This window comes from Epinephelus moara, chromosome 21, assembly GCF_006386435.1.
Source record: "Epinephelus moara isolate mb chromosome 21, YSFRI_EMoa_1.0, whole genome shotgun sequence".
Lineage (NCBI taxonomy): Eukaryota > Metazoa > Chordata > Actinopteri > Perciformes > Serranidae > Epinephelus > Epinephelus moara.
Genome location: NC_065526.1, coordinates 22,130,379 through 22,153,012, shown reverse-complemented (window position 1 = coordinate 22,153,012; position 22,634 = coordinate 22,130,379). Strand labels below are relative to the sequence as shown.

General features: G+C 41.0%; 1 protein-coding gene across 2 annotated transcripts in view; it reads right to left on the bottom strand.

Moving 5' to 3' along the window:
• myom1a (myomesin 1a (skelemin)) overlaps nt 1-22,634 on the bottom strand; it is a 31,974-nt gene that overhangs the window by 8,904 nt on the left and 436 nt on the right. The window contains exons 2-25 of one of the 2 annotated variants that reach the window (XM_050033311.1): nt 21,013-21,230; nt 16,953-17,093; nt 16,605-16,791; nt 16,346-16,503; nt 16,039-16,131; nt 15,782-15,870; nt 15,491-15,535; nt 14,128-14,289; nt 13,850-14,011; nt 13,175-13,316; nt 11,846-12,045; nt 11,707-11,763; nt 11,314-11,438; nt 10,837-11,020; nt 8,892-9,066; nt 8,418-8,539; nt 5,578-5,774; nt 5,233-5,359; nt 3,784-3,968; nt 3,502-3,616; nt 3,087-3,243; nt 2,839-2,945; nt 1,598-1,642; nt 1,249-1,385 (exon numbers count right to left, since the gene is read on the bottom strand). In XM_050033311.1, the coding sequence (XP_049889268.1) occupies nt 1,249-1,385; nt 1,598-1,642; nt 2,839-2,945; nt 3,087-3,243; nt 3,502-3,616; nt 3,784-3,968; nt 5,233-5,359; nt 5,578-5,774; nt 8,418-8,539; nt 8,892-9,066; nt 10,837-11,020; nt 11,314-11,438; nt 11,707-11,763; nt 11,846-12,045; nt 13,175-13,316; nt 13,850-14,011; nt 14,128-14,289; nt 15,491-15,535; nt 15,782-15,870; nt 16,039-16,131; nt 16,346-16,503; nt 16,605-16,791; nt 16,953-17,093; nt 21,013-21,176 (3,276 nt within the window). In that variant the 5' untranslated portion in view covers nt 21,177-21,230. The remainder of the gene's footprint in view (nt 1-1,248; nt 1,386-1,597; nt 1,643-2,838; nt 2,946-3,086; nt 3,244-3,501; nt 3,617-3,783; nt 3,969-5,232; nt 5,360-5,577; nt 5,775-8,417; nt 8,540-8,891; nt 9,067-10,836; nt 11,021-11,313; nt 11,439-11,706; nt 11,764-11,845; nt 12,046-13,174; nt 13,317-13,849; nt 14,012-14,127; nt 14,290-15,490; nt 15,536-15,781; nt 15,871-16,038; nt 16,132-16,345; nt 16,504-16,604; nt 16,792-16,952; nt 17,094-21,012; nt 21,231-22,634) is intronic. The other variant, XM_050033312.1, reaches the window with a different exon arrangement.

Here is a 22,634-nt window from a genome sequence, read left to right as displayed (position 1 = left end):
GTGGTGCTGATGTTGTATATATGTACGCATCTTCTAAATGCCTTCACTGCTTAGATTCTGTATGGAGGTTCATTACAAGCCTACAGGCCCTCACTCACCATTGCTCCCTGTGTGCTAGGTTTTGGTTGGCCTGCATTGTCCATCTCTACACTTAATCACTGGCATGGCCTTAATTATAAGGCAATTTTTAACTTGCTTCCCTCATATCTATGTAAATTTATCCATCTGAAAATTGCTGGAAGCTACCGTATCCCCCCTGTGACATATTTGCAAGACTATCTCTTGCTATCTGTCCTCAATGTTTGTCTTAAAGTAGTTAAAAGGGCGTTTAGGTATGCTGCTCATGCAGCTTGGAATTTGTTGCAAACTGATTTGGGTTTAGGGCAGGGATACTGAACTTGCTTTGCCCCGGGGCCAATTTTGTAAAAAGTGGAGAGGCCAAGGACTTTTTTTGGCACATTATGCAAAAATTAAATCTTTGGACAATTATTTGGACAGATACAGAGATTGTGAGTCACGATTTTAGTGGTAATGCTGATTTTTGCATTTATTTTTACTGAATAAAAAATAAAAATGATGACTGTGATGCTGATTTTAGCTGGGGTCTGTACAAAACAAGAATGTTCTCTTACATCTGGAATATGATTTATAGGCCAGGGCATCTCTGTAGCACCACAGTGCTTCATTTATATAAGGTATACAGTGACACATTTTACCTTTATCAAAAAGTTACAGCTCCTGTGATTTGGATATTGTCCTCGGCCATACTTTGATAATATTTAGTTAATAATAATTATAATAGTTATAATAATAAAAATAATTTAGTTTACAACTCTGCCAGGGGCCAGTTAATAAACCATCATGCCATGGTTGGCATCCTATCATGGGACAGATAGTTGAGTATCACCAGTGCAGGGGATTCGGTCTCTAAAAGTGTTTTCAAAAATAGATTCAAGGAGTTGAAGGAAAGTACATCAGGCATTAGATGCTTTGACTGAGCTATTTGCCCCGATGTGAACCAGGAAACGATGCCCTTAGTCTTGTGTTTGGTATCCTCACACTGATCTGAAATTTTGATTGGCTGTAACTGTTACATGCTGTATGTTTGAAACTTTATTCAATGCGCTGCTCCCTGTCTTGGCCCAGACATTCTTGTAAGGAGGTCTTTAATCTCAGTGAGGCTTTTCCTGGTTAAATAAAACTTAAATGAAATTTAAAAAACACATGACAAGAAGTCATGACTCCTACCTGTCCATGAGTAATGATGGCATCGTTAAAGACATACTCCACTTTGCAGGCGGAGGTGCATTTCTCCACCTGAGTCCAGAATCGCACGCGACCCTTCTCAAGCAACTCCATGGCCATTTCATTCTTGAAGGGAATAACTGGAGAGAGCCACATTATTGAAAGCTGTTGTAGTGCCCACTATACATAAATCAATATGGCTACGTATTGCAATTTACAGGACAACCTGTGTTTCTAGAGAGTCTACGCTGAGTAAAGTGATGGTTATTCTAATTCCCATACTACATCTAAAAAAGTATCTGTACTTGGTCTTCATGAGCGAGTAGTATCTGTGATGTGGTCGGATATTCACCAGGGAACTTGTGTTCATGGCTGAGGTCCAGAAGACGCTTGAGACCTGTCAAAAGACAACAACAACAGCAGCAAAATGAGTGAATGTCAAAACCCTTCACCAACGACTACTAGTGATTTTTTCTCTCCGACAGTTTAAAAAAAGCAAATTATTAAAGGGTAACTTTGGCCAGTTTCAATGTGGACCCTGTTTTCCCATGTTTTTGTGTCTAAGTGACTAATGGGAACATAATTTTCTGAAACTGGTCCTGTATTCAGTAAGAGAGCTGCAGCTGGCAGCCATGATACAGGCTGCAATCTCACCACTCGGGCGGGGCATGTTTGCATCGTAATTTGACATCCACTGAAAGTTACTGTTTTCGCCACTGACAGGCTCAGATTGTTTTTATAAGCATCTGACAAACATTATTGAAAGGATCCCTACAGTGATAAATATTTGTGTTAAAGAGAAAGATCCTTTTTGTTTAACCAGACATAAACAGTATGTTTACAGTATTTAAGCACACTTCACTGAAAGTCAACAGAAACAAAATAAAACTGACAAAACCCATCTTGGTTCATCTTTCCATTGTTCCAATGGTTAATGGGTTAATTCACCCAGTTAGATGTGAAGATATGCTGGCTCTGTATGTGCTAAAATTACTGTTTATTTAAATGGAATCTGGTGGATTTGGCTATAGCGAATTCCGGGCTGTTTCTGCTCAAACAAAAGGGATCTTAGACTTCACAATAAGATTTATCCTTGAAGGGATCCTTTCCATAATGTTGTCAGACACAATTATAATCTGAGCCTGTTAATGGCAAAGACAGGCACTTCTAGTGAACGTACAATAATTGTGCGCAGCTGCTAAGAGCAGTTACATTGCAGCCTGTATGCCCTGGACCAATGTCAGAAATTGTTGTTCCCATTAGTCACTTAGACACAATACCATGGGAAAAAGGGGTCCAGGTTAGTCACCCTTTAACACTGACAAATTACTCAAGTCAAGTACAACCTTAACAGACACACACAAAATACTTTGAGACATCTTTCCAGACAAACACACACATACATACACCAGAGTGTAACAGAGGTCAGTTTGATGCAGCTGTTGAAATGGGATAACAGAGCGGGGTGTATACACAGTCCTTTCGAGCCCTCCTCACACCTTTCGCACTGACGTCACCCAAACAAATAACAAGCGAATCAAGTTTCCGACGCACAGGAGCAGAGATGCCAAGACTGTCTGTGGGCTGACTCACCTTCCTCGGTGAGCGTGTAGCTGGAGGAGACGCCGTCAGTGTTGGTGACCACACAGGAGAAGGTGCCCAGATCCTCCAGAGAGGGGCTGTTGAAGATAGCTCTGGACCTGGAGATGAGGACACGTGGGTATGACAGGGTATGAGGAAAGAGGAGGGACTTTGCATTTGCACACGTGCCTGCAGCAAGAGCAAAAGTCGATATGGTCCCTGGACGTTGCATGAAACATGTGCACATACGGGATACTTACTTGCCACCTTCATTGATAATAGTCAGACGAGAGGTGTCTGTGATAGCCTGGTAGTTCTTGGACCAAATAAACTCAGAGCCCTCCTTCATCTCAGAGCACTCAAAGATCATAGAGATCACGCCATCATCATCGATATCCACATAAATATCTTTGGTGCCTGAGGAAAGGACATTAAGTGGTTACAGTGTGTATGCATCACTAGCATTAAAGATTTTAGCTGTTACACTCACAATTACAATCATTACAGTAGCAAATAATCAAATATAAGACATGACAGTTATTTTAGAGAGATATAAAAAGTAAAGTCATACATCAGTACAGAGAAATAGCCATTTTCACTACTTTCCAGACTTTGGAGACCTGCGTAGGAACACCATGCAACTGAATGTGTGAGTTACATAACAATCACACTCACCAGGGCGAGTCTGGGCCAGGATTGGACCTAAGGCTGCTGAGGCCTTTCCAACTCCAGCAAGATTTTGTGCACGCACGCGGAAGACGTAGGATGTACCAGCCTTCAGCCCCGTCACCTGAATCACCACACAAGAAGTCGAGGGGAGAGCTATTTAGGAGAACTCTGCCGTCATTATATCATGTGAAGAAACATGCGGGAAGGACATGCTGTTCCAGCTCCGGCTTGACCGTCAGGTATCAGTTACAGAATAACTACGCTTCAAAACGATCCAGCCTTTCTTACCTTCATGTATTTCATCCTGTTGACCTTCTCATGAGCAGCCTTCCAGCCTGCGTCTCCGGCAGAGGCCTCCTTGAGGTCCAGGTAGTAGCCGTTGACAGGAGTGCGGCCACTGAATACAGGTGGCTCCCACAGGATCACGGCGGAGGTGTCACGGACTTCCAGCACATGCAGACCAACAGGAGGACCTTGGGGCATAAACAAAGATAACTCTCACACAAACTGTAACTGGTCAAAACAAAAAGAAAAATTAATTTGAAAAAGATTTGCAACAGCAACACTAATGATGGCTTTGTTTTATTCAGGTGCTTCAGTGAGAGTGACAGTGAGCCAGCATTCATGACATCAGAAACCTGATATCAAAGCAGCGAAATGGAATTTAGCCATTATTAATTTCTTTACTCCTGTGCTTTTCCTACTGTGACAAGTCAAAGTGTCTTTCATGCAACAGGCCCACTGCCAAATAAACGACAGGGTGATTCACAAAGGGTTTTAAATCACCCTAAAGGGCTTTATTTTTGCAAGGACCCCCTTGTTGTACATGTTTTTTACTTACTACATGTCTACTTACTAAAGAAATTCATATTTTGATACAAAATAATGACTTAAAAATGATGTTACTGATTTAAAAATTATGTGATGCAATCAGAATCAAGAATGCAGTAAAGCTGTGTAATAAATTGAGCTAGCTGACTATTGTTTAAATCAGCAGTTCTTGACCGTTCTCATGTCAAGGACCCCTAAACCGACACATATTAGTTAACACACCCCATCTGATAAGACTTCGCTTCAGGGACCTGCGCTTTAAAAGACTGTGGTCGTCAGATGCAGCTACAATTGAGGTGATAATTGTGGAGAAGGTGAAACCTCTGATCAGAGTAGTCAGTCTTGTAAATCTTTCTTACATTCGACTTACTTCTTAATCAAATAGTGAAAATAAACTATTCCTAATTTTTCTTGGGAGTCCCTGAAACCAGTGGTTTTCAACCAGAGATCCAGGGACGTCCAAGAGTATGCGGACCTGGTTGAGAACGACTAGTCTAAATGTTAATCATTGATTAATTAAATGATTATTCTCTGGATTAATCATTTGGTATATAAAATATCCTTTAAAGGATAAAATTACATATCAAGATTCTATGAAGCCTAAGGTTATGTCTTCAAAATGTTTGTTTTGTTTGACCAATGGTCCAAAGACCAAAGTATTCAGTTTGCTATCACAAAAGACAAGGAAAAGAATAACAATCTAACAATTGAAAAGCTAGAACCAGGTAATGTTCGGCTATTTTACTTAACAAAATAGCTGTAATGATTAACTGATCATCACTACCTGCCAATCAGTTTTCTTTTGATCTCCTACTCAATGAATCAGCTCATTGTTTCCTCTCTAATATCTACCAACACAATTTCTTTGCCTTTATTCTGTTTTGGTAAACACAGTGTCTTTCATACCTGGCACAGTGATGGTCCACTCCTTGCACTCCAGAGTTGAACTAGACAGAGAGGCTTTACTCACACCGGCCATGTTTATAGCACGCACTTGGAACTGGTAGAAGATGTTCTCCTTCAGGTTCTCAGCCTAAAAGACACAAATGCAGATAGTGAGAAATGATTAAAAACCCTGTTTCAGGGCAACAAACATAAAATTATATAGCAGTTCAGTTGTAGTAATTACCAAGCAGATAAACTCATTTGAGCTTCATGACATTAAAGGTCAAACTGCCCGCTGTCTTGACAAAAAGCCAAAGCTATTTCATTAGAAATGTACTAATGGGTGCTTGAAATAAAATGACTTACTTTATAGGAGGTAGAAGTCAATGCCTTGTGGTTCATTTCATGCCATTTCCCAACAACGCCTCCCTTCACAGTCCTGTAGTCTATAAAATATCCCCTGATATCAGCTCCTCCATTGTTAGCAGGCTCAGTCCAGGCCAGCACCATGTAGTCCTTCACAGCCTCCACCAGGGTCACACCAGTGGGCTTTCCAGGGACGGCTGCGGAGAAAGTAAAGATGTCAACTTTTATTGTAAAAGAAAAAGTGTCTTAAAGAGGATGCTTTTGAGATATTCAGACCCTATATGTTTGTATTTCCTTTAAAAGGCATACTACGCAGGATTTTTCTAAAAAAAAAAAAAAGTACAGACTCGTACAAAAGTAATCCCCTCAATCATCACTTATGAACCACGAGAGGTTTGTGGTGGTCTATTTATCTGTAGAGAGCCTGTCCTGTGCCTGTATTTGATTCTTTTCTTCTTATTTTGCTGTGTTTGGGATGTTTCTGGCCGTGTAGCCTCAAGCCAATAACAGTGTGTAGGTGAGGTCGGGACTTTATAAAAAGGTAGTGACCAGGGGTGCTTTTCATTATGCTGACTTATGGTTAGCTGCATCCTCTCTCCTCCTATGACAGAGAAATCTTTCCCCCTCTGCCATCAGAGAGGAGGCATATGGGGGAGGTTGGAGTGAGGAAACACAGGTGCATATTATGTAGTCTTTTATCAAGTGGCGTGACGTGTAAATGCCACACCTCCATGTGGCACATTTACTGACTTCGCTTAAGATCCAGCCCTCATGACGTTTTCTGCTACACTTTTTTTTCAGTATTATTTCCTGTTAGCCTATGCCTTGGACTATTGTAATTGATGACGAGCACCCCTAACTCGGGGCCGTTTGGTCTCAGAGGGCCTGAAATCCCCTTTTTGGGACATGTTTCTGGCGAAATGATGTAAATGCAAATATTAGGGCACTACGATGGCATTAATAGTCATACAAGTATCAAATTTGGCAAGGAGTATCCTGACACAAAGGGGAAGGGAAAAAAATAAGATTCCGGGGCTTTCTGCTTTTCAAAATATAACACACAATATCCCCCCAAAAAATTACTGACCGTTCAAAAATGAATATTTTTCATCACTGCTTCACTTGTACATAGAAAACTTTCCAAGTTGATAAGCTTCAATTTGAGCCCAAGTTGATCTTGAAAATTACACTTGCTTTGGCCTAAATGTGTCACTATACCTCAAATCAGACAAACCTAGCCTCCCAGGGAGTCCACTTTCCGGCAATGTGAACCCAGAAGTATTGAGTTCCCCAAGGTTTCATGTTAGAGATGTACAGAATGCCTCACAGCATTTAGAAAATAATATTCGCATTTATATCATTTCACCAGGAACATGTCACAAAAAAGGAGTTTTGGGTCCCGAGACAAAACGGCCCCGAGTTGGGGGTACTCGTTATCAACTTATGATGGCCCAAGGTACATACAGGCAAAAAGGAAATAATAATGACAAAAGGTAGCAGAAAACATCATGAGGGCTGGACCTAGCTCCCGGCCTAAGACTGACGCTATGGAATCAAGGATTTCTTATTGGCAGCTTCGCCTACTCCATCCTTTCATCTCTTCCTTGCATCTCTCTCTCATATCCTCGCTACAAGCAAGTGAGATACGAGGAAGAGACATGAGTGAGAGAGGCGAGGAGACACGGTAGCAAAATGAAAAGGACCCAAGGTGCCAGACCATAAGCAGCATGCTTCGAGGGAAGGTGGACACAGCGCTTTCGCTGGAGAGCACTGAAGGAAAGGATGACGAGCAATGGCGAGTTGGACTGTTTTCTGTTGGACAGGTAGGTGCCTGCGATAAATGTAATGTTTCCACAATAGTACAGAAGCTTGCAGTGTACATAGGAGAGTTGGGAGGAGGGGCCAAGTTTAAACATTTAACATTTACAAACAGTAACCAACAATGCCTGCACAGTAGCTATACATTTAATAATGGTAATTTGAAAACATAACCTCATACAGATGGCCTGGCATTAGGCAAATATAACATAGATCTTAGTTGTCATTGGTGTTAAGCTATCACAGTGATAACAAGTGCTAAATTTAAACATGCTACATGCTTTAGACAAACAAGCAACACACTTTTAGGGTCATGGTAATATATAAAGTACTTACACTCAAGGCCAGAAGCAGGGTAACTTTCACGCTACCGAAATCTCCCAAAGCCAGGCGAGAATCTCATAAGGTTCATGCTCTCTAAAAACACAATGTTTTAGCTTTCACCTTGGCAAGCAAAAACAAATTTATACTTAAATTAATACCTGCAAAACAGCAAAAGCATTGTAAAACATTATCTACTTTGTTATTTAACCTTGTCAGTAATAGATGAAGGAATGGGAAATGGCAAAATGATGAAATCCAGTGTTAGAGATGAGTATGTCAGGCAGGGGCATGCAAATATGTCAACAGGCAGTATAAACATGCCACTTGCATTCATGAAACTCAAGTTATAAAGGAAAAAGAAGATACTTTGGTTGCCAACTGTATCAGAAAAAATCTTAGAAACTATTCATGCAGTAACTGAGAGTAATAATAACAGATTTTTGGTTAGGAAAAGGAAAAAGTGATGAAAGTTAACATGGTTCATGAACAAAGATGAGTGAGAGGGATCTCAGTGGAGGGCTGCAGGTCATGTGTGTGCATGTGTTGAATTCTGTAAAAAATACCAGCGTACATTCTCAGCGATCATTCCCTGGATAAATAAATGTTTAAAAATAGCTGGGAGGATGGAGCAGAAGGAAAGTATGGCTTGGACGCTACAGGCAAAGTGAATAATGGAGATGAGTTGTGAGGACACTCACAGATGGCAGCCTTCACAATCACGGGATCAGAGACGGGGGAGCTCTGGCTGTATCCAGCAGCGTTGACTGCCTTGACCCTGAACACGCAGTTTGTCCCGGTGATCAGGCCGTGGCACACAAACCTGGAAACAGGAGTAAAGGGTCATACATTATCATTACACTTCAATTTCATCAACAGTAGGAGTAAGAATAGCAAAAGCTTTAAAATTTGTTCTTCTGAATATTGATAGCTATAGTAGCTTAGCTAAGTATGGAAGCCCATTTCCACTAGTGATAAAAAAAAAGATAATGCGAGTCAGAATAACATTATATATTTCAGCCACCAGAGCAGCAACAATAAACGTTGTATAAAATTCCATTTTGATGACAACCATGAGTAAATTATGGGAGTGTACTTCTGCAATCACTTCATCTTTTTAATCACTGAACGACTTCTGAATTCATGAAACCAGAGCTATCTTTAACTGTACCTACCTGGTCTGCTTGACAGGTTTGTTGTTGCAAGGCATCCACTCCTCGGTGCCCACCACGCTATATTCAATATAGTAGCCAGCCAGGTGTCTGACTTCCTTAGAGGCACTCCAGTGGACCACCACTGAGGTGTCGGTGTTCCTGGTGGCCACTGGATTGCCCGGAGTGGAGGGCAGGTCTGTAAAGAAAGAGGTTTGTATGAAACAATGGAAGTAAAGACAGGAAGTAAGACTAACAGTGAGCAAAGAGGTGATATAATGGATTGGGATCAGACAGAATATACTACAAAAAGGACCAGCAGTCTCGAAACTAATTCAGGCTGTTCTCATGCACTGTGCATACGTTTTCCTATAAAAAAGTTGTGCATCAAAAATTGTACATATCACACGTAATTGTGAGCCAGAAATTCTTGTATAGTCCACTTATGTGGGAGAACTGTGATCACAAGACCAACGTGCTGATGGAGGTAAAGAAGGAAGCAGCCTTCTAAGCAGGCAGGTTGTGGTGGTGGTTAGGTAACAAAACACAGGACTTTCCCCCAGGAGACCAGTGTTCAGACCGTGTGAACTTTGAGTGAACTTTATGTCAGATGCTACTTTTCATTTTTATGCTTATAACACTGGTATATACAACTGTACATCAACATTTTTGCAGGCCAAGGTGCTTTTATGTCCAAAGTAATCTACTTCAACTGGAACTTGTTCCTAATGCAGATAAGACCAAACATAACCAACACTAGGAATACGCCAAAACATATCCCTTAGGTGGTCACTCTTGAGGGAGGTGAAATAGAGGTAGTTAAGTCTTATTAAAATCTGGGTATTTTGATTGATGACCCCCTCGCTTTTAAGTCACATGTGCAGTACCTGGTGAAAAAGCTGAGGATAAACTGGGTTTCTATTTTTGAAATAAGTTGTGTTTTTCTTTCGAAAAAAAAAAAAGCGACTTGTTACTACCACTTTTTTACCTGTATTGAATTATGGTGATCTTCTGTGTGAGCATACCTCTGCCTAGTGTCTTCATATGTTTGACTCAACTTACCATATAACCGACTGTAAAGCTCTAACCCTTTCCCACTGGACAAAAAACCCTCTAACACCCACTAACATCTGGTTTTTGTATTTAAAGGGAAAGGCTACAACCAGCATTTACCTCCAGGTCAAATGACCCTGCAGTGGTTATGGGTATTTATCATCTCTGATTGGCAGTGATGGAAATGACACCTGTGTGGATGCGCTAATTTCAAACCCTTTTCCAGCGCAATTCAATGCCTCGCCTCAACAAAACATCACCCATCTCTGCCCGAGCAGCGCTCGAACATTGTTTAAAATTTAGCTGGTAGTATGTGTACACGGCTCTAGTGTACTGACTATGGGAAAGGACTCTATCACCTGTTTTTACTGTGTTTTTTCCACGTTTTAAAACCCGCACACACAGGTTGATTCTATACTTTCAGGTAGGCTGGCCTGCTCTGGCCACCCATATGGGCTCTGTCATAATACACCTTTATGTAAAAGGCAGCTCTTGGACTGCTCCCATACTACATATGTGTCTTTATCATGCAGTGAAGTGCCCATACGGAAAATTGAAAAGAGGCAATTGTGTGTTGCAGACTGACTTAAACCCTATGAATTCATCTTGTTTAAGGCTAAATCAAAGCAAAATCAAAGCATTACAAGCAGATCCCTTGGTTCAAAATAAGCTCCTTTAAGCCTTTCTTTTGAAATGCCAGTTCCCTGTGCTTGATTTTTAGTTCCTCTTTTATCCCCCTTTCTTTTTGTGTTTTTTATCTGTAACTGTTTTTATTGATGCTGCTGCCTGTCTTGGCCACGTCTCCCTTAACAAACAAATTCTCAATCTCAGTGGGACTTTCCTGATTAAATAAAGCTTTAGGATAAAAAAAGGAAAACACCTATACACAATATAAATGCAGGTCCTGTCGGCTCACCCAGTTTATCTCCAACCGTGATCTCCTCTGTGGACACAGAGGCCTCGCCCACACCGGCGGAGTTGCAGCAGCGCACACGGAAGCTGTAGGATCTACCCTCTGCCAGGTCAAACAGGGCAAAGCGGGGAGACTTGACTGGCATGCCAGTGTTCACCCTCTGCCAGGTGTCGGTCCCTGAAATACACTGTGGTGGTCGACAGAGAGACAGTGATAGTTTAATTTAATGAGTGTCAGTATAGCTGCAGAAAGCACTGTGCAGTATATAAAAGGAAAGGTAAAAGGGGGCTCAAGCTTCCACATAATAGTCATCACATATCAGTAGTACTATAATCAAACAACAACCTGTAAGAGGTCATAGGGGCTTCTTATAGCAGCTGTTCTCAAAATATTTATCCTGTGGCTTAAAATAAGGCGAATGCGTGCTTTGAAGTGTCAACTCCTCATCACTGATATCATGTGTTTACCGTTTCTCCTCACCTTCTCAATGTAATACATGACTCCTTCATGACCTCTCTGGATTGGGGGCTTCCACGCAAGCACCACGTAGCTCTTGGTTGCCTCGGTAACCACAACATCAGAGGGTTCTCCGGGGACAACACCCACTGAGGAGGCAAGAGGAAAGCACTGATATGAAGGAAGTCACTTCAACTAAGTGATGTGTACTCACGTCCTTTAGGCTGGTTAAAATGTAAAAAATGTCAATGCTGACACCAAGACAATACTATTTTCTATAGTTCAAGGGATATAATCATGTTTTCATACAAAACCCACGATCAAATAGTAAGTAGGAACCTGAAAATGAGCAAAATAGTCCCCTTTAATGTATTTCTTTCCTTCTACCATCAATATAAGAGTTTGAAGCTGTCATACCAGTGGGATCTTCCTCTGTAAACTTGATCATCCCAGTCCAAGGAGCTAAGGGGCCAGCTGTTGGGGAAAATATAAGAAATACATGAAAACAGTGCAGTTGTTGGCTTTGTTGCAGTGCGTCAGCAGGTGTGCCTCTCACCTCTGAGTCGGGCTCTGTCAGACGGATCCATAGCAACCACGGCATCAGAGACACGGGATGGACGGCTGACTCCTGCCTTGTTCAAGGCCCGCACCCTAAAGATGTAAGAATGCCCCTCCACCAGTCCTGTGACGGGGAAGCGGGCGTACTTGATTGGGACGTCATTGCACTGAGCCCAGTGGTGTGTGCCAACCTCGCACCTGCACAGAAAAACACAAATATATTAGATGGATTAACACCACATGCAACACTGCAATTCACAGGGACTGACTGACAGCTACAGTGGACAGGTAGAGGTGTGTGTGGGAGTCATCTGGAAGGTGACGTTTATTTGTCAAGATGGCAGTTTGGTGGTAATATAAGAGGAATTTAGGCTAGTGTCACAAGTTTGCAGGATTAGTTAAAGGGGAAGTACACCTATTTTCAAAATTCATACATGGTTTTTTGTTTGGTTTAAAAGGTACATGTTCACAGGGGTGTTTTCGACATGAGGGGTCACGTTGTTTCCCGGCACTGGACACATGCTGGGCGTGCCAGTAGGCTCGTTGGCTGCCTGCTCCCATTGCCTCTTTGGGAAAGTGTCTCTTATGAAAACAGTTCACTAAAACATGTTCCTAAAAACATTTGAGGTGAGAAATACGCCATGAAGTTGCTGAATCGGTCTTCATTTTAGATCGACAAGAGTTATTTAAAAAGTTATTAAAGATTTCCAGAGGTGGTGACTCGCGCTAGACACCCCTGATTCACATGAAGTGACTTAGCTTCAACTAAAAACGGATGTCCCATCTCTTGTAAGGCAACACAGTGCTACCAGAATGCATTGTATGTCTGCTTGGGCAGACAATGAATGGGAAGCGTGAAAATTCTGTGGACACGTACTATAAGACAGTCCAAAAATAACAGTTAACATGAACAACTCTTTCCCAAATTCAAAAACTAGGGAGCTAAAACTCAAATGTGTGATGTCATGGGGTGCCATAGACAATGAACTGCAAACACTACAATATAATAAAGCTCATTTGGAGCTAAAAAAGACAACAAAAATCCAGCTCCCATTCATAGTCTGTGGAGAAGATTTAGACTTTACACCCTATGATATCACAAATTTGAGACTTACTTCCCTGATTTTTGATTGAACTTTCCTAGGTCTTCAAAATAACATGTTGGAGACATATTAATTTAGGTGGTGTTCCCCTTTAGGAACAGCATCATATAGACCAGTATACCCTGTAGGTAGGATTGTATCACGGCCAAAATAAACAGATGAAACTGAATGATAATTTCTTGGCAAACAATTCACGTAATAAAAGACAGAGTGAGCTGCCCAACCTGTCGATGTAGTATCCCAGGATGGTGCTGCTGCCCTCCACCGCTGGCTGCTTCCAGGTCACCACCACATAGTCCTTGTTGGCATCATGACAGCGCACATCCAGGGGGGCCACGGGAACCCCCTCCACCTCCACATCGGCATCTGGCAGAGCAAGGCGCAGGCACACTTGTGAGCAGTGCTGTTTCTAAATTAGGCTGATCTCCATTACATACTCAGCTTCCATTTTCTGACCTACTTACTCCATTACAGTACAGCATGTGTGGCAGCACTGTAGCTGTGGTAGATTAGGTTATATCTTGGTAACATTAAACTGGATTCTGAAGATTCGCTCTTATGCACACACCTGCTGATTGTTATTTCAGATCACACTCTCTGTGCCGACTTTTCTGACATGCAGACAGATATAGAGGCAACATTCCTCAGAGGAAACCAAACACCTCAGTGAGAGCGTTGTGTCACTTAAAGATACAGCAGAACTGAATGGTTCCCGAACATGTCAGTGTGTGAGGTCATCTGTAATGTGCTGCTTTACTGCATATAACCCTGTTGTTCAAGACCGTACAATTCAGCACATTTATTTTCAATGTAATACAAAACTAAAAAGCTGCATTTCAACAGTCCCTCCACTTGTAATGAAATCAGCTTCAGGGAAAATATCCATCAGGGCACCTTACCTCTGACAAACACATAAGCAGAGTAGGAGTCAAAGCCAGATTTGGTGTTGACGCGCAGGGTGTACATGCCCTCATCTTCCTTGTTGAGGTGAACAAGTGTGAGTGTGGCACGATCCCCAGACCAGTGGGTGTGCACCCATTTGGAGGGCTTCAAGGGGACAGCTGATGGGAGAGGTCAAACACAGAAGACATGTAACTAGATACATGTAGTGGACTGCTTAGAAACAGTGGCTGTAAAGGAATCTGACAACCAAATTTCTTTGTATTTTCCTACTTACCATTTCTGTACCACACAACTTCTGGCTGGTAATTTTTCACAGTGGGATAAATGATGACAGTGCAGCCCAGACTCAGTGTCTCGCCTTCATGGCCAAAGGCCACTTCGAATTTGTCAATGATGGTTGTTTCAAAGGTGACACCATGTTCAGGGCTGTAACCATCTGCATAGAACAAAATACAGAAATTAAAACCACTACTATTGAACCTGCATTAATAGACTTTTTGAACACTTTGGTGCAGGGCAATAAGCTGTAAACACAAAACTGACACTTTATTACCTCACGATGAATGTGTTTTTTTTGTACATATATTATCATTCATTTGAAGCTGTGTTTTTGCCCAACATTTACTCTCCTTTTAGCTTGGTTTTGGTCTCCACCAGCTCCACCAGCGTAAAAATATCTGGCTCTTTAGCTGCTAAATGCTGAACTGTATTCACCTGCTAGTCACTAGCTTTGTATATCTACTAAGTACACTGGATTTTTAGAGCTTTAAACAGCTATCTGCTATTCATCCAGGTCATGGTAATCGTAAGTGCTATATCGTAGACAACTGGACTTGCTTCAGTTTCCTGAAGACGTTTCACCTCTCATCCAAGAGGCTTCTTCAGTTCTAAGTGACTGGAGTCGCAGGCTTTAAACTCCATGTGCCTGCAACTCTGCACCAGTCACCAGAGGCGAATCGTCTTCAAGAAACGCAAGCAAGTCCAGCTGCCTACGATATAGCACTTTTGGCTGATGAAAAAAATGAGCTGAAAGACGCTAAAACACAGAGGGAGACTGGAGACTTTGTAACAAAGAGCAATAAAGCGCTGCAAGAATGAGTCCTAAAACCTAGAGATGAGTTACCATTTTTGTACTTCTGGTTCCCTTGTCTAGTAGTCAGTGTTTTTTTTTTCTCAATGGGATTTTGGTTAGATGCCTGAAATAAGTTCTGTGTTGAACACAAGCTTAGGAGACTTTCATATTTGTTTTACAACATAAAATACATCAAAAAATACCCCACTTGTGAATTTTTGTAGCTCTGAGTGGCTCAATGAAATAAAGTGATGTTCATTTGTGATTATTTTGTTAAACAAAATGTAAGTATCATAAACTTTTGCTTGCTGCAGAACTTATTTTCTGCAATAATCCAAAATCCTATGGAAAAATCCTGTTGGATTTTTGTTGAGGAAACTGGGGTGATGCTAACTTCCTGGTTGGCCTGCAAAAAACACATCATCCCCGCACCACTCTGTGCCTTTCACATTACACATTAACACACATTAATTTACCCTCTGTATGTGAAATGTGAATTGTAATACACAAATCAAGTTGCCTGGCCTTCCGTTATAACTAAAGAAAATTCTTTAAAGTGACTCACGTGGTTTAGGATCAAGTGGGCCTGCTTCCTTGCCCTCCTGGTACCCTGCAGAGAAATATATTGTCCAGTGACATTGTTGTATCAGATTTCAGTGACTTGACAACAGTTAAGTAAACACTGTTGGCACAAAAATCATTTCACATGTAAGCATGAGCTTTAGGACTTTACTAAAGCCAGATCCTGACTAGACACAACTGTTGCACCTTTAAACTTTGACCTCTAATAGGAGGAGAGGGGAGCAGCTGCAGAGAAGGAGGCAGCAATAATCTGCAAGAACAAACAGTTACCTACTTTTGACAACAATAGAGGCCACAGCAGAGGAGTTCCCTTTCACATTGAGGGCAGAGATGTGATACTGAGCGGTGTCGAGGAAATCACAGCTGAAAACAAAACGTGCAGACGTGGTGAATTACCAGCATCTCATTTGCATTTGGCACGCTGCAGAATATTTCCAACATGAAGCATTCAGTCTGGGGTGATGTGCATGTTTTGGGTACATCTCATTAATCCTAACCGGGCCGTGCAGTGTGAGCTGAATGATTACCTACTTCTTGATCTCCAGGGAGTGCATGTTGTAATTGCTCTCGGTGGTGTACTTCTCAGGATGGGCCTTGGCATCAATGAGCACATTGTTTTTGTACCTTAAAGACAGGAGAAAGACGGCTGGTTTATTTCCACCGTTGTCATCAGAGTGTGTAATTGCCCAGGAGTGTACGAGTTCATGGAAAATAGATTTGGCTGATGACGAGAGCTTTGGGTGGAAACTTCTCTATGACACACACATGACTGATGAGCCTTTTTTTCTCGTGACTCAGAGAAGGTGGGGAACCAGTGAATCTGGAACATATATCTTACCAAGCAACCCTAGGTTTAGGCCATCCAGCCACAGTGCAGTGCAGCTTGACTGTCTTGCCCTCCCAGACAGTCTGTCCACGGGGCTTGATGATAAACTCTGGAGGGTGCATCAGGCTGTCTGGGTTCATTTTCCTACGGAACTCTGTCCACTCCTCCATCTACAGCAAGAGAGTAAAGCCCGACTATCATATAAAGCTCATTCATGTGAGAGATTCATCTGAAAATGGACACAACAAGAAAAAAAAAAAAAAGGCTTTACCGTCTGGCCCAGTCTCATGCGTTCAGCAGACTCCCTGATATGCGTTGATCTGGTTTTCTTCTCCACTCTAACCTCCATAGCCTCCCTGGCCTCCCTCACAAACAGGTTCCTCATGGCCACATAGCTAATCCCCTCCTCCGTCATATCTTCCTCCCGAGCCTCCATCAGACCACGAACAACCTCATGACTGGTGCACAACAAACCACCAACATGTGAGCGCAGTTTAGACTTACGGAGAAAGGAAGATATCTCATTTAGTGTAGAAAATGTACATCATTGCTCGTCAGCATTAATTATTTGCATTTTTGGGACAACACTCTGTCAGTGTTTTGCTGTGTTCTCACTCACTTGGCTCTGAATACGGGAATGACATAGCCGATAACTTCCTTGTCCAAGTCCATCGCCAGGTAGGTGCGTTTGGCTCTCTTGGGTAGCGGGCTCAGTTTAACTACCTCCTGCCCCTTCTCTGTCTTCACAGTAGTCTTCAGGCTTAGAGGTAAGAAGACAATGATTACACAAACACCAACATACATCATATGGTGTTTCCAAATAGCGCTTATGGTGTATTATTTTCTACACAGAAGCCACACTGCACATTAATAAACCCCATGAAGCATCATCAATGATTTTAATCCTATTATTAGTGTTGTCTGCGTGGCCAAAGACTGATGTATCTTGTTGCACAATAACTATTAAAAACATGTAAATAAGCCACACTATTGCACTGGATGACATGTTTTATCATTGCCATGGGCTCTGTAGTGTACTCTGAGTCAATCCCACAAACACAGTCCTGCTGCTGTAAATTTTACATCAAAGATTTACATCATCAGTAGTAACAACTCGGGACTTGGAGCTGCAGATGGACTGATATATCATTTTGTTTTGATCATTTATATATTTTTGTTGTTTTATTGACACTAAATCTATTAGAAAGCACTAAAAAAAAACACACTGATCTTCCTTTGCAATTTTCTACATTATTTTATGACAAAAATACTCTCTATACACTCTCTGCATTTATAAAACTTTAAACAAGCATGCTAGTTATATAAAGACATATTCAGAGTATATAGTCCAGTTACTTAGAAATGAAAGAAGTATTTCTGTCCATCCTCAAGGTCCCTGACCCACATTACACTCTGACTCATTTACCTATCAGCCTCTCAGGCCTCCCTATTGTCAGCTGGATTTATAAATGGAGCCGGAAACTGGTGGATATGCAGCGGGGTGGAAAGGTTCATTTTAAAGCCCTGCTTTCACTCATAATCTCTTCCAAGTCTTTCCTAGCCTATCCATTTGGCCTAGAGGAGTAGCGGCGTAACACGGCTTTGATAAAACTCTATTCCATACAGACGAGGCGGGATCAAGTCGATGGAAGGGGCTGAACGCACAGCGGAGACAGACAGATGGAGAGAGTCTCACAAACGATTTCTGCAGTGTCAAGAAGTTATTTATACTGCTGACTCACCAGGTGTGTTCTGAGGAAGTCTTTGGTTTAGTGTGAAAGAAAGTCAAAGGTACAAAAAGTTTTACTGCTGATAAAAGCTGTCGAGAAGCTACAGTATGTGTCAATCTTCAGATTCAAATCACAGAAGTACCAATTGGAAACTTTTTATGCAATCAACAGACACAAGGTAAAGGACTAGTTACAAATATCTAAGGAGAATGATAACACTGACAACCTGACCAGTATATGCCCATATTGCCCCAAGAGATATTAACTATTAAACGCCCATGGAAGCCAGAGTAACCGATTACAATTTCATGACTTCCATACAGTGTCTTTACAGTCGGCCTTAATGGCAACGTCTCATGTCCTGCTCACAGAAATAGCTTGACTGTCCATGAATATATCTGGCAGCCATTCACTGCAGCTGAAATTCCTTCCCCAACCCCGTTTAGAAAGCTCTCATGGTTCCAACATGTACACTGAGCCCTGCAGCTTGAAGGACAAAGACATGACTACACTACATGTGGACAAGAGTTAGTGACACCATACATACATAAACAGATGACTCTAAGGTGCTGTTTGACTGACAGTGCTCCTTTCACACAACATTAACACCAGACTTTACTTTAATCAAACCTTATTTGATTCGAACACAGAATTTTACAGAGAAAATTAAATGAAAATTGTATCCATTGTATCCATGTATAGCAATTACAGGTTTAATAACTATTATGTCTAGAGATGTCCTTGATTTTGCACATTTATTGCTGCTGTAGTTGGTAACTTTTATCAAAAATATTATTATTATATTTGCTGAAACTGTCACTATATTCACACAGCACTAGGCCTAAATGAGACAGATAATCTGTGGGGAAAAAAAATCATATTCCACTGCCCACTCTATTGCTTTGTATTGCTTCTAATGGCATGACTGCATGGGAACAAAAAAAATCAGAGTTGAGGAGTCTGTAACACAGCTGCTAATCATGTCATTACTGCTCATGAACTGCAGTCAAACTAGGCTGCGCTGACCAAATATGAATCAAGATTCTGTTATTGCATTTCTCGCCTGTTTTCAGAAACATATTTTAGTGTACTGTTTTTAAAAGATATATTTTTCAGGGCTTCTTTGCCTTTATTTGGCAGTACAGTTAGCATGAAGGTGGGAAGAAGAGGGTGGACAACATGCAGCAAGGGGCTGGAAACCAGCCTGTGGCAGCTGCGGCAAGAACAGAGCCTTTGCACACGGGGTGCCTGCTTTACCTCATGAGCTAATGGGCGCTCCTTTAGTGTACTGTTTAGCTGTAAAATGAGAACGTTTGTCCAGCTGGTGGGCGGTGCTGTGTTTTCTGCTTGACTATTTCCAACATGGTGGCCAAGTCACCAACTTTCTCATTTAACAGCTAAACAGTACACAAGTATGTTTCTGAAAACACTGGAGGTTAGAAACAAGCAATGCAGTAATAGAACCTTGAGTCATGTTTGATCAGCGCTGCCTAGTTTAACAGTTTGACCGCAGTTCACGAGCTGTAGTTACATGATTGACAGCTGTGTTAGAGACTCCTTGACTATGATTGGCTGTTTTCAATGCACCACGATAGATGCTAGCAGATGTCATTAGAAGCAGTAGGAAGGGGAGAAGCGACATGACATTTTCCACAGATTATCTGTCTCATGTACAATTTCCAGAATACAGTGACCATTGCAAATATGACACAAAGTTATTTCCATAAAAGTTACTAACTAGCTTTAAGGCTGAAAAGAGTGAGGAAATATATCTCTGTATAACAATTATTTTATCACTGATTCATCTGCTGATTATATTCTTGGTTGACCAATCTACTTTTTGGTCTCTAAAATATCATAAAGTGGTGAAAAAAACACAGTGCAATTTGCAAGCTGATGTCTTCAACTTGCTTATTTTGTCCAGTCAACAATCCAAAAGCCTGAGATACTTAAGTTCATTTCATCCAGAGATTTCACACAGAGATGGCACTTAGCCTCAGACTACTTGTAAATGATGCAAATTAAAATAAATAAACATAATGATGCTCTTTACATTAAATACATGAGCATCTTACAATTGCTACTTAGATTTAATAGACACAAACAGTGCTAAATTGTAGACTTGAGACATGGACGAGACTCCAACTTAAGCAACTTTAAATTCACCACTTTGAGATTAGACTTACGTAAAACTAGATTCCCTGAAAACCTGAATTGACACAAGTTTTGAGAGCAACATCAAATTTTGACCTGGTAAAATCCTGGAACAGTAAAATTGTATAACTGTGTAACTGCATATTCAATTCTTAGGCATTTGCATTGAAATTACTTGCTTTAAGCTTTGTAAAACACAAGTAAAGGAGTTTTGAAAGAAAAATTATACTGGTATCGGTCAAGTCAAGTCAAGTCAGTTTTATTCATATAACAAAAGTTATCTCAGGGCATTTTTCATACAGAGCAGGTCTGGTCTATACTCTCTAATTTACAGAGACCCAATCATTCCCACCATGAGCAATCACTTTGGTGGTCAGTATTCAGAGACCTGAGAGACTCATGTCTTGATTTCTATTTTGCATATAAGGGCTTGTGACTTGACTTGACCCAAAGGAATAAAAAATGCTGTCCTGCAACAGCCTTTGAAGAGAACAATATGTGCTCCCCTGATATCATAAAAGATGAACATCAGAGAGACAACACCTGCTCTACATAAAAACACACTTTAAGCTGCATGTTTTTTCGCTCCTGCTGCCGAACACACTTCACACCAGGCCCAAAGTACAGTGTTGAATATTTGAAAGAGGTCTGCTTGAATGCATTCACCATTTCCGAGCTTACGGAAGTGGCAGGTCACATTAAGAGGACCCCGCTGTTATTTTTAACAGTTTTTCAAATATCAACCATCTCGTAAGTATTTTGGACCTTTCGTCTGGGTCACTCTCACCCTCTTACCGACGGCTGGTGGTCTTGTAAGCCGCGAACGACTTCTTGCTAACAGACGACTTGGTGCTCAGGTAAGAGCGGCTCTCATAGTGATGCTGCTGATGCTGCTGCTGCTGCTCCTGCTGCTGGTGCAGACGCTGCAGCTTCTGCGTCACTTGTACTGATCCTGACATCCCGAGGGCCACTCCGCCAACTTTAATGTTGACTGTTCTTTACTTTAACCAGCTCTGAAAATCAATCTCAATGTTATCATTTCAGATTGATTTCTAAATTTGGGGTTAGTTTAGGTCAGGGGATGGTGATTAGGTATTAGAAATATGATGGTGAAGTTGTTAAGATGGCGTTATGATTTTTGTTTTTTGGGAGCAGTTAAAGAGTTTAGATCTACTTCTACGGTGTTAAGTGAAAAAGCAGCAAGTAGTACATAAATTGTGGCAGCATAGATTTCTCAACGCTCTATGTGTGTCTTTGGTGTTTTTAAAGATAATCTGAGAATTTAAAAGACTATCACCTCCAAAGGTGGAATCATAAAAGCTATGAACTTAAAGTGTAACTGATGAGAACATCCAGAGGTAAATGTTAATTTAAGGCTTTAATCAATATGTAACAACAGTCTAGATGTACAAGTAATAGACTACTACACTCAGGTAGTTAAGCTGTTGAATATTTTTTTGGCTTAACTGAATAAATTTAATGAATAATAAAATCTTGTCTTCACAATTTCCTAAAGCCAGTGTTGACATATTCAAACTGCCTGTTTTGTTTGACCCAAAGCCCAGAGACATTCAGTTGTCACAGAAAACAAGCAAATATCTGAGAGTGAATTTCAGAATTTCTTTGCTCTAAAGCATGACTACAATTTATCATAATAATCATTACCTTTTGTGGATTCATCAATTTATCAGTTGACTAATCATTTCACCTTTAAGCCCACTGCCCAAGTCATACACAGTGTGTCTACAGGTATCAGACAGTTAAATTTAATGCCTTTTAACACCTGTTCAAGACACCTTTAAACCAAATTTAGGACAGATTTTTGGACTTATCATGTTTAACTTATCTAAACATTGCAGGTAAGTATTGTAGGCAAGTCATATATATGTGGTCTTGTGCAAAGTTAAGTGTTTTATAGGAATATTAAGTTAAGTCATTCTACATTTTGCCAACAGGTAAGTGCAAATATGAAGTAAAATTACAGTATTATTGTTCTTTAAAGATTTGTAACATTGTGGACTTATACATAGAAAGGCTTAACCATTTACACAAAAAGACAGTAAAAATGGATACATGAAATTAGATAAAATGTTTGTAGTAGTTAAGACCTCACAAATTCACATTTGAACATTTTAACACTGTTCAAGGACGTGCAGACACCCTGATACAAGGCATCTTGAAAACATGAGCAGCCCCCACTGGGCACAGGCCTGTCATGATGTAACCACAGATCAAAAAGGTAAGATCTGTAGTTAATGAAAATAGACCTTAAAGATGTATTTTATAATGGGTATGTCCTTCAGCAACACCTACAACAGGCAGCATGGACTGTATGACTCCTTATTTACAAAGAGATGCAAACAGTAAACCGGATATGTGAGCTATGAGGGCACAGAGGGCATAAAGGGATCTGAGTC